At 38.1% G+C, this 12,885-nt stretch overlaps 1 protein-coding gene across 6 annotated transcripts in view; it reads right to left on the reverse strand.

Moving 5' to 3' along the window:
• Positions 1-12,885, reverse strand: part of rps6ka3b (ribosomal protein S6 kinase, polypeptide 3b) — a 69,421-nt gene that overhangs the window by 2,521 nt on the left and 54,015 nt on the right. For 5 of the 6 annotated variants that reach the window (XM_007248956.4, XM_007248953.4, XM_007248957.4 and 2 more), the window contains 11 exons: positions 11,857-11,945; positions 11,654-11,718; positions 10,228-10,330; positions 9,781-9,902; positions 6,887-7,012; positions 6,698-6,787; positions 4,195-4,353; positions 1,255-1,416; positions 1,041-1,117; positions 840-957; positions 341-481 (listed from right to left, as the gene is read on the reverse strand). In XM_007248956.4, the coding sequence (XP_007249018.2) occupies positions 341-481; positions 840-957; positions 1,041-1,117; positions 1,255-1,416; positions 4,195-4,353; positions 6,698-6,787; positions 6,887-7,012; positions 9,781-9,902; positions 10,228-10,330; positions 11,654-11,718; positions 11,857-11,945 (1,252 nt within the window). The remainder of the gene's footprint in view (positions 1-340; positions 482-839; positions 958-1,040; positions 1,118-1,254; positions 1,417-4,194; positions 4,354-6,697; positions 6,788-6,886; positions 7,013-9,780; positions 9,903-10,227; positions 10,331-11,653; positions 11,719-11,856; positions 11,946-12,885) is intronic. The other variant, XM_007248954.4, reaches the window with a different exon arrangement.

A 12,885-nucleotide genomic window follows, 5' to 3' on the forward strand; every position in this document is an offset into this window, starting at 1 on the left:
GTGCATTATTAGTATCATGACATTTTGGATCATTGATTTCTGTTACAAATCTGAAAACATTAATGTATTTTTTAATATCTCAGTTATCGGTGTGCCATATAATATTGTATGCAACAATAACATTTAATTTTCATTGTGTTGCAGTAGTGTATTCTTGAAATATTTTTTTTAATTCAATGTTTTGCCATATTGCCTAGAGTGTTATCGCCAAAATACGATGAACTGTCATGATATTATTTTGGGGCCATATCGCCCACCCCTAGTATGTATCTTACACTTTTGTTAAATCAAGTTTCTGAAATTTGCTTAGGAAGCAGAATGAGTATGGAGCACACAGTACCTTGACCAGATGAGGAGCATCCTGTCTGTTGAGCTGGTATTTGGGCAGCTGGTCTTTGTGAACAATCCAGGGGTGCCTCAGTACTTGGGCAGCTGTTAATCTCTGATGGGGGTCTACATGCAGCATTTTAGATACCAGGTCCTGTGAGGAATATTGAAACATCCAAAAAAAGGCAGAATATATAAATTCAGAGCTGCAAAATCTATACAAATATTTTATGCAGATTGAATGCAGAGTCAGCAGCCAGTAAGCAGGTGTGAAGACTAATCTTCTATTATAATGTTTTGAGTAAACTAGTTTTTTTTGTTATTTTCTACATGAAAGTGACCATATAGAAATACAGCAGGTATATACTATGCAGAAAAAGAGAGTATTTTAAATGATTGTAAAAATTGAAAATACTGTAAAAAAAAAAAAAAAAAAAAAATCTGTTATCACTATCAGGATTTTAGTGGATTCTTTTCCAAGGAAATCATTCTGCCACAGGGTGTGAACCCACCTTGGCCTCAGTCGAGACAGAGTTCCAGTATCCGCCTGTCAGAGAAAACTTCCCACTGCCAATCCTGGCCAGAATCTCCTCGGGTGTGTCTTCAGGGCCATTGGCGAAAGGAGTGAACCTATAAAACAGCACAGGCTCAGCTGAACAGAACCCGATTCATCACATCAGCATGTGATTCACAGTCACTTTTACTATATTTACCCTGTGAGCATTGTGTAAAGAAGAACACCGAGACTCCATATATCACATGCAGCATCATAGCCTTGCTTCTTCAGAACCTGGAGAGCATTCATAATGATTATCTCTTTCAGTATTCACTGCAGGTCCTTTTAAAACTTGTAAAAAAAAAAGAGGTGTGGGTGGAAGGGTGGGGTAAAAAAAAAAAAAAAAAAAAAAAAAAAAAAAAAAAGCATACCTCTGGGGCCACAAAGTTGGCAGTGTAGCAGGGAGTCATCAGCAGACCGTTCTCTGCTCTTAGCTGTTTAGCGAAGCCAAAATCACAGATCCGGATGGACTCAGGGTTGCCTGACTCATCCACATAGAGAATGTTACTGGGCTTCAGATCTCTGTGGACCACCTGAGGAGAGGAAAAGGAATATGACATTACACAGTAAGTATTTAAGGCACAGAAAAGGCTTTTATTAACACTCACAGGTGTGTGAGCCTGTAAACAACAAACAGTGTTTTCTCACATCAAATTACTGTTAAACTGTACTGTAACAAGCAGCTGCTTAAATGTTAAATCATGATCACTATCGTCTTTTTTATTTATTTTTTCCCTGCTTTACACTGAAATGGATGTTCCATAACTTGTGATTCCACATTTGTTCAGTGTGCATTTTGGATAATGGGATCACATTTGGATTTCACCTGACCACATCAAAAGCCCAGTGTAAACACACTCATGACGCACTGTGATCGGATTACAATCATATCACTCTAAGCACATTCAGAGGTGCTCACAGACGGGTCCTGACCAAATTCAGCACCAGTCTATATGCATTTCCTGTACCTGAATATAATTATGAAATGCAAGCAAGAGGATTTTCCATTGACCAATGTAAAACTCTCTTCCTGTATTTGACAGTGGTAGTAACACATACACTAAAAAACAATATTTACTGTATGTGAATGGAAGTTAACAGGGAAGTTAACAGATTCTTTTTATGAGGGAAGGTATCATCATATCCCATGAGGAACACATTTGAATTAAATATGTAAATGCTTTTAGCCAAAGTATGTTCAAATATAATTTGGGTATAAAACACATGTAAATTTAATGTGTATATTATATTACATCACTTTGTGCTGAGTGTAATTTTGTATTTCTGGTCATTATGCTCCTATAGATAACATGCTTGGTAATATCTGGAAAAGGGTGGTGCAGAGAAGCTGACCATTTTTTATGCTGATTATCTCACCCACTCAGCTAAACTCTCCCTATCACAAGTGATGTCCCAACACAAGGAGGGTGAAGACTAGCACACGCCTCCTCCGATACATGTCAAGTCAGACACTGCCTCTTTTTGAACTGCTGCTGATGCAGCATTATCGAGTAGCATCACAGCGCACTCGGAGGAAAGCGCAGCAACTTATCAGCTCAAAGACGCCTGTGCTTACTAACGACACATTAGGAATGATGTGTGGAGAAAGCACCATCTACCAACCCACACAGAGCATGACCAATTATGCTCTCTCGGGCTCCGGCTGCTGATGGCAAGCAGCATGAGCGGGATTTGAATCAGGGAACTCCTGACGAAAGTTGAAGTGCTCAATCCACTGGACCACTCGGAGCCCCGGAATTAATTCATTAATTGGCTTAACTGTGTCTGAAGCGCTGACTGACTGTTTAGAAATCAGTCCTGCCAACATCTGCCATTTTTTCTTTCCATTTAGTGTCCACTGTAACAGCAGATTCTGAGTACGTATTGTGGACATTTGAGTATACTTTATACTTTTATCTAGACACAAACTGCAAACATAATTCTTAATCAATTTGGATGCATCCTTAGCACGTCTCAATTTTATATTACAAAGTATAGTACAACAGTTGTTCTTTAAAGTATCCTGATCTATCACTCTATCATCATGTTAAAATGCTAGTCAGGAGTTGTGCACTTATCCAGGCATTTACCACAGTATGGAAAGCATGGTTTACTGTGCACAGTCAGAAAAGGAAATAAGGAACGTCTAAGCTGTTAGCAGGTAAAGTTTGGATTTGCATGTGACTGTGGGAACTGTAGTGGATTTACATAGATCACTAAAGGACTGACCATTTCCCATCTTATTTCAACTTGTGAATTCATAGTGGATGAGACAAGGACAATATTACTGCTGTTAGTACGCAATGTGAAAAGAAACATATCAAACATACTAACACCACAGACTGTACCAACTTACTCAGGGAACACTAAACAGCACTGAATGGACATAAATATAACTTACACAACTGGTCAATAAAAAATGTATTAGTCTTCTTATGCATTGCTACTTTTTTTTTTTTTTACAGTTTACCAAACTTATAGAACGGTGAGGTCCCAAATGTGTGATTAGTAAAGATTTACACAAAAGTCATGCTTCATAGTCACTATACAAAAGTGGTGTGCCATATCGAATCGTACGCAATAATATCACCAACATTTTTTAATATTGTGAACGATATTATTCTCTGAAATGTTGTGCCATAACACCCACCTCTAATAATCACTTTAGGGTACTACTTTTTTGCTGTTTTTAGCAAAAAAGAAAAAGAAAAAAGTCACACTGTTCTCATTTCTCATTATATATCTACTAGAACCAGATTATATCTGTCCAGTATCATTTATTTTACTCCAGTGCAAGAAATTTGGAGTGCATTATTAGTATCATGACATTTTGGGTCATTGATTTCTGTTACAAATCTAAAAAAAAATCTTGTATTTTTTAATATCTCAGTTAGGGGTTTGCCATATCATATTGTATGCAATTATATAATAAAAAAAATCATTTTTGTTGAAGTACTGTATTCTCAATTTTTTTATTCAGTGTTTTGTCATATCACCAATGAGTAACATTATCGAGAAAATACCATGAAATATCGTTACATCATTTTAGGGCCATATCGCCCACCCCTACTATACAACATGACAAACCTTTGTGCAATTTGACACAAGACACTGTAGCTTAACCTTTACATCCCTACCACATAGTTTGAACCCTGCATTACAGGGCTAATAATAAACAGAGATCATGGAGTAGGAACTAATGTGTGAGTCAGGAGTGAGTAATAAAACACAGAGTGGAATGAGAGTGCAGTGATTATGGAAGCCTTTGAGTAGCGGAAATTGCTGCTGGTCCATTTACTGGATGTACTTACCCCTTGTGCATGCAGGTACTCTACAGTCTTAGTAATGGTGAAGAGAACAGCGCTGGCCTCCCGCTCAGAGAAGAACTTCTGCCGGAGGATTTTATCCAGCAGCTCTCCTCCTTTCAGCAGCTCCGTCACCAGATACACAGAGCGCCCGTCATCATACACCTGCACAACACGTCACACAGAGATGATTTCAACTGCTCTTATTTTACCAATTTTTCTTTACTAGTTTATAACAGAGCAGCCAATTGACTAGATAATACTTTATACCACTTTACAATACATCGTGGAATCTCATTGTTTCACTATTAATCATTTTGTATGATACACAGATATTTATCCACTGATCATAATTTTAAAATACACTCAGTGTAGAAAAAGGGACTAGATTATGTAATCTATTGACACAATGGGCCTTATTGTATAACATCAGAGCTTAGGAATAAATCTACACTCATTGGTGTGGTGGTGTGGAAGTGAGGTGTGTTTACATATATTTCTGGTGTGTTGCTGTTTGCTGGCGGTGGAAACAGCAGGTGCTCCACTGACTGAAATGAACCTAGATAACAGTCAATCATCAGAATCCATTCCTATAGGTGCGCTGTGCATGCATACACCCCCGCTTGTTAAACACACACACACACACAGATACACTGCAGAGCGCAAACCTGACTTTTAACTCAACAATAAACAGAATAAAGAATAAAATAACATTCCTGTTCCCTTAAATGAGCTGCTGGTATCAGTATCCTCTGTTGAGACACACAAAGCTCTGCACTGTCAAGATACGAATGCGCCAAAGTCAGAGCGCACCCGCCTCTTAAAGGAAATGACAACTGGAAGACTGATTTGTTTATTTCACGTTATGCCCAAAACCAACCCATGATTAATTAAGAAAATTAGTACAAGGCTTTTGTCTGTTTCGAGCTGCACAAGGCGTATTTTTGCACCTTCACGACGCCAAAGACACACTGACATGCCCTTAATCAAGCTGCACAATCCACAATTGACCAGTGTGCTTTATTTAACTAAATTATGGGCCCAGTGTCAAAAAGGCAGTACACCATTTGGAGACTTTAAATTTTTTGTCCATGAAATGAGTGCAGACTTTACTTAATATGAAGAACATTTATTACAATTCATTCTAACATTTCCTAAAATAGGATTGAATCTGAATTATGATGCACTGGTCGCTCCTTTCACTCCAACTATTCCACACTTAATCCCATTTGCCTCATCTCATCCCCTATCCCTGTTTGAATTACAAACACGCTATCTTTCAGAAGGCTGTAGATGTTTCAGGGCCATTAGGCAGCTCTCTTAGCCATACCAGTAACTGCATCAGCCCCGCACTTCCTCATCTGCACCTCCACTTCATTTTAATAACGCTGATAATGCAATCCAGAATGCACTTCACCAGACACTCACCTACACATTAAGGCCCAATAAACCAAACTGCACTCAGGATTAGCTTACCTTCTGCCTTTAAAAAGATCTCAAAACAATTAGAAATCAGCAATTCACTGTCAACAAATTAGTTAATAAGAGTTTAACTACTGCAAAATGTCCAGGTCAGGTCGTTCTGGCAAGTTCAGCCCAAGAACAGACCAGAAAATATTTAAAGAATTCTCCAACAATCCTAAAATATCATCACAGGAACTACAGGTAGCACTCATCACAGCTGATGCTAAAATACCGCATCAACCAAGCTTGATTTTCATCGAAAGAGAACTATTTGTAAAAGCCATTTGTTCACTTTAGTTAGTTGTTAGCTTCTGTTCTAGTTGTCAGTTCAAAGATGAAACTATAACATATTTTGAAAGAAGTATAAAAATAATAAAATAAAAAAAAGTCTTATTTTTTTTCTCCATGACTGTACAGGGGTTGGACAGTGAAACTGAAACACCTGTCATTTTAGTGTGGAAGGTTTTCTGGCTAAATTGGAGCAGCCTGGTGGCCAATCTTCATTAATTGCACATTGCAGCAGTAAGAGCAGAGTGTGAAGGTTCAATTAGCAGGGTAAGAGCACAGTTTTACTCAAAATATTGCATTGCACACAACATTATGGGTGACATACCAGAGTTCAAAAGAGGACAAATTGTTGGTGCACGTCTTGCTGGCGCATCTCTGACCAAGACAGCAAGTCTTTGTGATGTATGCCATGGTATCCAGAGCAATGTCAGCATACCACCAAGAAGGACGAACCACATCCAACAGGATTAACTGTGGACACTGTGAGAGGAAGCTGTCTGAAAGGGATGTTTGGGTGCTAACCCGTATTATATACAAAACATATCAAACCACGGCTGCCCAAATCACGGCAGAATTCAATGTGCACCTCAACTCTCCTGTTTCCTCCAGAACTGTCCGTCGGGACAATAAATTATTGTGGTCTAAAACCAGGTGTTTCAGTTTCATTGTCCAACCCTTGTATTTGTCTATGAGCAAAGATACACATTTTGTGTTAAGACAACAACAAAAAAGCTTTCTGTCCACTTTACACACTTACATCTTTTAAGGTGATGATGTTGGGGTGCTGGCCGTAGCGTAAAAGGATTTCCACCTCCTCTGTAGGATCTCTTTTGGCTTTATTGATGATCTGGAGGTGAAATGTATATGTTGAGGGCGGTCATTATGTGTTTCTAATTATTAAAACAGTAAATATGTTTATATGTCTGAGGTGTAACTGCGTAGTCACCTTGGCGGCGTACTCCATGCCCGTGCTTTTCTGAACGCAGCGTTTGCAGATGGAGTATGATCCGATGCCAATGTCCTCTCTCACCTCGTACGAGTCGCTGAACTGAGTGGTGTTTCTGTGGAGCTGCTGCAGAGAAAAGAGTAACCAGGCGTGAAACTCACCCAAACACAAACAGCCTCTGTCTGTACGATCCAGGACACTTCAAACCGGATCTGCACAATACGCAGTCTGTTCAGCGCCACGCTGACCTTTACAACACTGACACTGCAAGACGCTGCAGCATTTCACTTCATGATTTTGAGGAATTGTTAATGGAGGAGTATCAAAATATCGTACAGGAATGTACTGTATTATTTAAATTTTGTGTATTTTAATCATTCTAAAATTCACTTCAGGATAATAGTGGCACATTCTGTCCTAAAAGCAGTCTATTCTGTCCATGTTCTTAATATTCCACATTTACATTGCATATTTAATAATTCCACCTTACATTATTTATTTTCTTACATTATTATTTATTATAGCACATTTAGTTCCGACCCTGCAATGTGATTGCTGAGTGGTGTTTTATAAGTGCCATTATCAACCGGTAATTCGCTATAACCGAAGCTCTACATGTATTACTCCGCCATATACAGATGACCTAGCAATGATGCAGCGCTTACAAGCCAAACAGCGCAGCTACAAACAGAGCAGCAATGGAACTATTTTAACTCGCAGGGTTTTTATAACCAAACAGTATTTTCTCGTCCTCTTTAACTCAAAATATTTTAATAAACAGTGACAATGGAAATGTGGTATAATCTCAATAATACACTTGAGGTTCGTGCTATAACGTGTACAAACCTCGAGTGTATTTTTGCTTACATACTAATTCAGAGCCTTAGAAAGTTCTTGTTGTTTACAAAATAGACACATTTATATATTTTTTCTAAATGTGCAAAACAACTATTCTATATAAATTGCTTTATACAAATAATTTGTTTTGTTGCAGCAGTTTATTCTTTAAACAGTATAATAGTTTGTTAGAGGTTCATCTTATCACAAAGAATAATGCGTACATTGATATTGTCTTGATATTATTTTAGGGCCATATCACCCACCCCTAACTGAGAGGCAGTTACTGGTACTGTTATAAATTCCTGCTTAAACTGTAAAGATCTCTGTGTAAAATGCAACAAAATACTGTCTCACAGAACTATGCAGAGATCTGTGAAGGAAACCCTGCTCAAAAAAACCCACAATCACAACAAAAAACATCCTGACACAGGAAGCGGAAGAAACCTTGAGACAACAACTGAAATAGAGGGGCCCGTCTTCCTTGCAGGAACCGGCTTGTATGAGTTAAGTGTCTATATATTGTGGAAAATCCTTGACTTGGGATTTTTTTTAGACAAAACAAAAGGTCTGTGCTGAGGAAGGAAGTTATCTAATTACAGAGCCTCACCCAAATATATCCTATACATTTTTATTGCACTTTTTAAAGGAATACTCCACCCAGACAAAGGAACACCCCAGCCTCTTCTGATGACGTATCTTAAAGACGGAAGGAAGTTTTGGAAAAACTATGGTTGCTTTGGGAGCTTTTATTTTGGAAGTGCTATACAGGATGTGCTGTGCTTGTGCTATTTATGTTTGTTTTATTATAAGCTAAGCTATAGCTAAAATGTATATTCTTGACTGTATAAACAGAACTTGACTAACTAAATTAAAGTTTACTATTTTACTGAAGATTGCAAGGCTAAAGTGAAATCACTGTTTGCTGTGGTGTTACAAGTGGCTGTTGTGGTATCCCAGGGGGTTGCTATGGCATTGCTAAGTGATTGTTATGTTATCCCAGGTAGTTGTTATGGCGTTGCTAAGTGTCTGCTATGATATCACTAAGTGATTGCTACAGTATCTTAAGTGGCTGCTATGGTGTTATGCAGTCACTAGGGTATCCTAGTTGATTACTATGGTGTTGATAGGTGCTGCCATGGTTTCCCAGGTTGTTGCTATGGTGTTGGGAAGTGATTAGTACCTTAGATGGTACCTTAAGTGGTTGCACTAGATGGGTTATACAGTGTGGCATGGCATTTCAGGCATTTACTATGCTGTCCCAGGTGGCTGCCATGGTGCCTCAGATGATTGTTGCCAAGTGGTTGCTGTGGTACCCAGCGTTATTGGTCAGATATTACACATCTGTATTTGTATTATTGAATCTGAAGGGGGCCATATTTATTTTAATTGGAATAAAATCTGTTGTTATGCAAAATCGTGTGTCCAATCAAAATGCTGTATTGAAGAACAACTGCCTTATTCACAAACCTTGAGATTTAATTGATTTACAGGTACAGTGGATCCATCATTATATAAATATATATTATAATTTAGGAAAATCTGCAGGGAAATATTGGTGAATGAGGCCCAGTGCTTTCCTTGTATCAGAACAAGCTGAAAAAAAGGCTGCACAAAGCCTTCTCCAGCACATCCCAAAGATTATCAATGGGGTTAAGTTCTGGACAACCCAAGCGTGAAAATTATGATCTCATGCTCCCTGAATCACTCTTTCACAATTCCAGCACCATGAATCCTGACATTGTCATTTTGGAATATACCCGTGTCATCAGGGAAGAAAAAAATCCATTGATGGTCTATATTCAGTATATTCAGGTAGTCAGCTGACCTCATTCTTTCAGCACATACTGTTGCTAAACCTAGACCTGCAGACCAACTGCAGCTTTAACCCCAGATCATTTGCTTAGTTAAATCCAGGTGGAGACTTTTTTTTTTGGCCAGGCTGTGTAAGTCACTTTGCAAAGTCAGCTATATGCCTAAAATGTTGATGCAGTACATAGGATATTACAATGTGATCAGTTTTAGCTATAATTAGCTTAGAACTGCTGTAACTGTACCTGCACTATGGTGCTCATGTTACTCTGCAGTGGCTGGGTCTCCTCTTCTGAGCTGATCGCCACAAAGCTGAAGCCTCTGAAGAGCTGATGGGCATTGGCACTAGGGGGCACACCTGGTGAATCTAAACACAAACACACACACACACACACACACACACACACACACACACACACACACACACACACACACACACACACACACACACACACACACACAGACACACACACACACAGACACACACACACACACACACACACACATTTTAGATCTTGTCGTAAACCTTTCTGTTTGACATCTACCGGATGCAATTAAAGATTTATGAGTAAACATTCTCTGTTATCCATTTGTTCGCAGCGATGTTACAAATTGCCAAAGAAGCCGATTACTCACAGAAGATTAAGTGGGGAAAACACACAGAAGGTTAAGCGGCTGTTCTATTGCGGTACCTTTGGGAGTTTTAGCTGTGAATTCTGGGTCAAAGTAGAACGTGTCGTCCGGTCTCCCAGAGGCAGGCTTGAAAGGCGGATGGATCTCTCGCCTAAATAATTTCTTTGGGACAAAGAGACGATGATACACATTAAACCAACATACTGTCAAGGAGTGGCTTACTTCAAAGGAATCATTCACTAGGGTTTTAGGACAAAATTACAGTGTAAATATACACTATATGGACTAAAATATTGGGACAAGTTCGTTAGTCGATTCTTTCTAAGTAGACAAAATGCTTTTGTTGGGAGTAACTGTCTCTACTGTCCAGAGAAAGCCTTCTACTAAATTCTTTAAAACATTGCTGTGAGGATTTGATTGCATCTTATTGCATCACCTTCCAAAGTCTTCTCAGACATATTAGATGTAGCTTTATTAATCCAGAGAACACAGTTTTACTGCTCCACAGCTCAATGTTTATCTGCTCCAGAAACTCTTTCTTTTTCTACTGGAAATACTTCTCTACAGGGTCTAGGCAAGCTGTGTGAGTGCAACTTATAATAGCTAAATGTATTAATTAGAAGGAAGGTGCACAAATATTTGGACATACAGCTCTGGAAAAATATTAGAGACCCCTTACAAATGATGAGTTTCTTTGATTTTACCAAATTGAAAACGCCAAGAATAAAATCAAGAGGAAAGATGGATGATCACAAGCCACCAAACCAAACTGAACTGCTTGAATTGTTGCACCAGGAGTGGCATAAAGTTATCCAAAAGCAGTGTGCAAGACTGGTGGAGGAGAACATGCCAAGATGCATGTAAACTGTGATTAAAAACCAGTGTTATTCCACCAAATATTGATTTCTGAACTCTTAAAACTTTATAAATATCAACTTGTTTGCATTATTTGAGGTCTGAAAGCTCTGCATCTTTTTTGTTGTTTCAGCCGTTTCTCATTTTCTGCAAATATATGCTCTAAATTACAATATTTGTATTTGGAATTTGGGAGAAATGTTGTCTGTAGTTTATAGAATAAAACAACAATGTTCATTTTACTCAAACTTATACCTATAAATAGCAAAATCAGAGAAACTGATTCAGAAACTGAATCAAGAGGTTATCAAGAGGTTTATAGTGTATATCTTCACATGCAGACTGTGAAGTCTGCTTGCAATATTTTGGGAACCCTTGTAGTGAACCCTTGTAAAAGCACTTATAAAACAGATATCCTTCTTTATTTAGACCATGCTGCATATTTTTTACAGCCTTAAATGATTAACAACACTAACACCCAACTCCAAGGTCTCATTTAATAATAATAATATAAATAATAATAATAATAATAATAATAATAATAATAATAATAATAATCAGTAAATGTTATATTATTATACACACATACATACAAACAAAAAATGCACAAACAGATGCGCACACACTTACATTCCAGTCAATGGAAGCATAAAACTGATGTCTCTTTATTTCCTCAACCCCATCTGGACCAGCACCTGTACAAACAAATATTGACAGCTGTGGCTCTAGTTCTGCTACACTATAACACTGCAGAAGTTAACGTACAATAAAGCCGTACTGAGTAGTGAACCATTAGTCACAGTGTGAGTGTGTGAAAGACGTGCACTGCTTACCCAGTCTGTTGGAGGGGTTGCGTTTGAACAGGTTGCGCAGGAGACTCTGGGCCTCAGCACTGAGGAACTGAGGCATGCCCAGTTTGGCTCTTCAGAGACCAGCAGGGCAGGGCAAACGACAGCAGGGCAGGGGAGACAGAAAATACAGAAAATCAATAAAACAACACAAAACAATGAAAAAACAACAGATTACTGTGAACAAAAAACAGACAATACAGAAACAGACTGGCTGAACCTAAAACTTGCCACACAGACGCATATGTAATACCCGACACAAACTGATTATATATATATATATATATATAATAATAATAATACAAAACTATAATTATGTATATACTGTGAATACTGAAATAATGTATTTTGGTACCATTTTATATCACAACATCCCTTAACCACGGTAGAATCACTGATAGCACAGTACTCCACAATAATCCTCTGGAATGTAACCAACTGAAAGACCAAAAGCAATCTGAAAAAGATGAACTGATTTAAGTTCTGCGTCAGGAGTGGCATAAGGTCACCTAAAAGCAGTGTGAAAGACTGGTGGAGAGCATGCCATGACGCACAGAAACTGTGATTAAAAATCTGGATTATTTCACCAAATAACGATTTCTGGACTCTTTCTGAGTATTACACACATTAGAATTGTTGTTTCTAAATAATTATGAACTTGTTTTCTTTGTATCATTTAAGGTCTGAAAGCTCTGAATCTTTTTTGTTATTTTAACCATTTCTCATTTTCTGCAAATAAATGCTCTAAATTACATATTTTCTGTATGGAATTTGGGAGAAATGTTGTCAGCAGTTTATAGAATAAAACATCAATTTTCATTCAAATCAACCATATACCTATAAGAAATAAAAACAGAATAAATGGGAATCTTTTACTTTTATATGTGCTTTCCATGCAGAAATAACCTTGACTCAGCATATGTGGAGCTTGATGGTTAATACAAGCTGAAGAATCAACATACTGTGGGCTTCCTAGGACTGGGATGGGGAAGCTGTTTTGAATGTTGGATCGTT

This window comes from Astyanax mexicanus, chromosome 1 (genome assembly GCF_023375975.1).
Source record: "Astyanax mexicanus isolate ESR-SI-001 chromosome 1, AstMex3_surface, whole genome shotgun sequence".
NCBI classification, from domain to species: Eukaryota; Metazoa; Chordata; class Actinopteri; order Characiformes; family Acestrorhamphidae; genus Astyanax; species Astyanax mexicanus.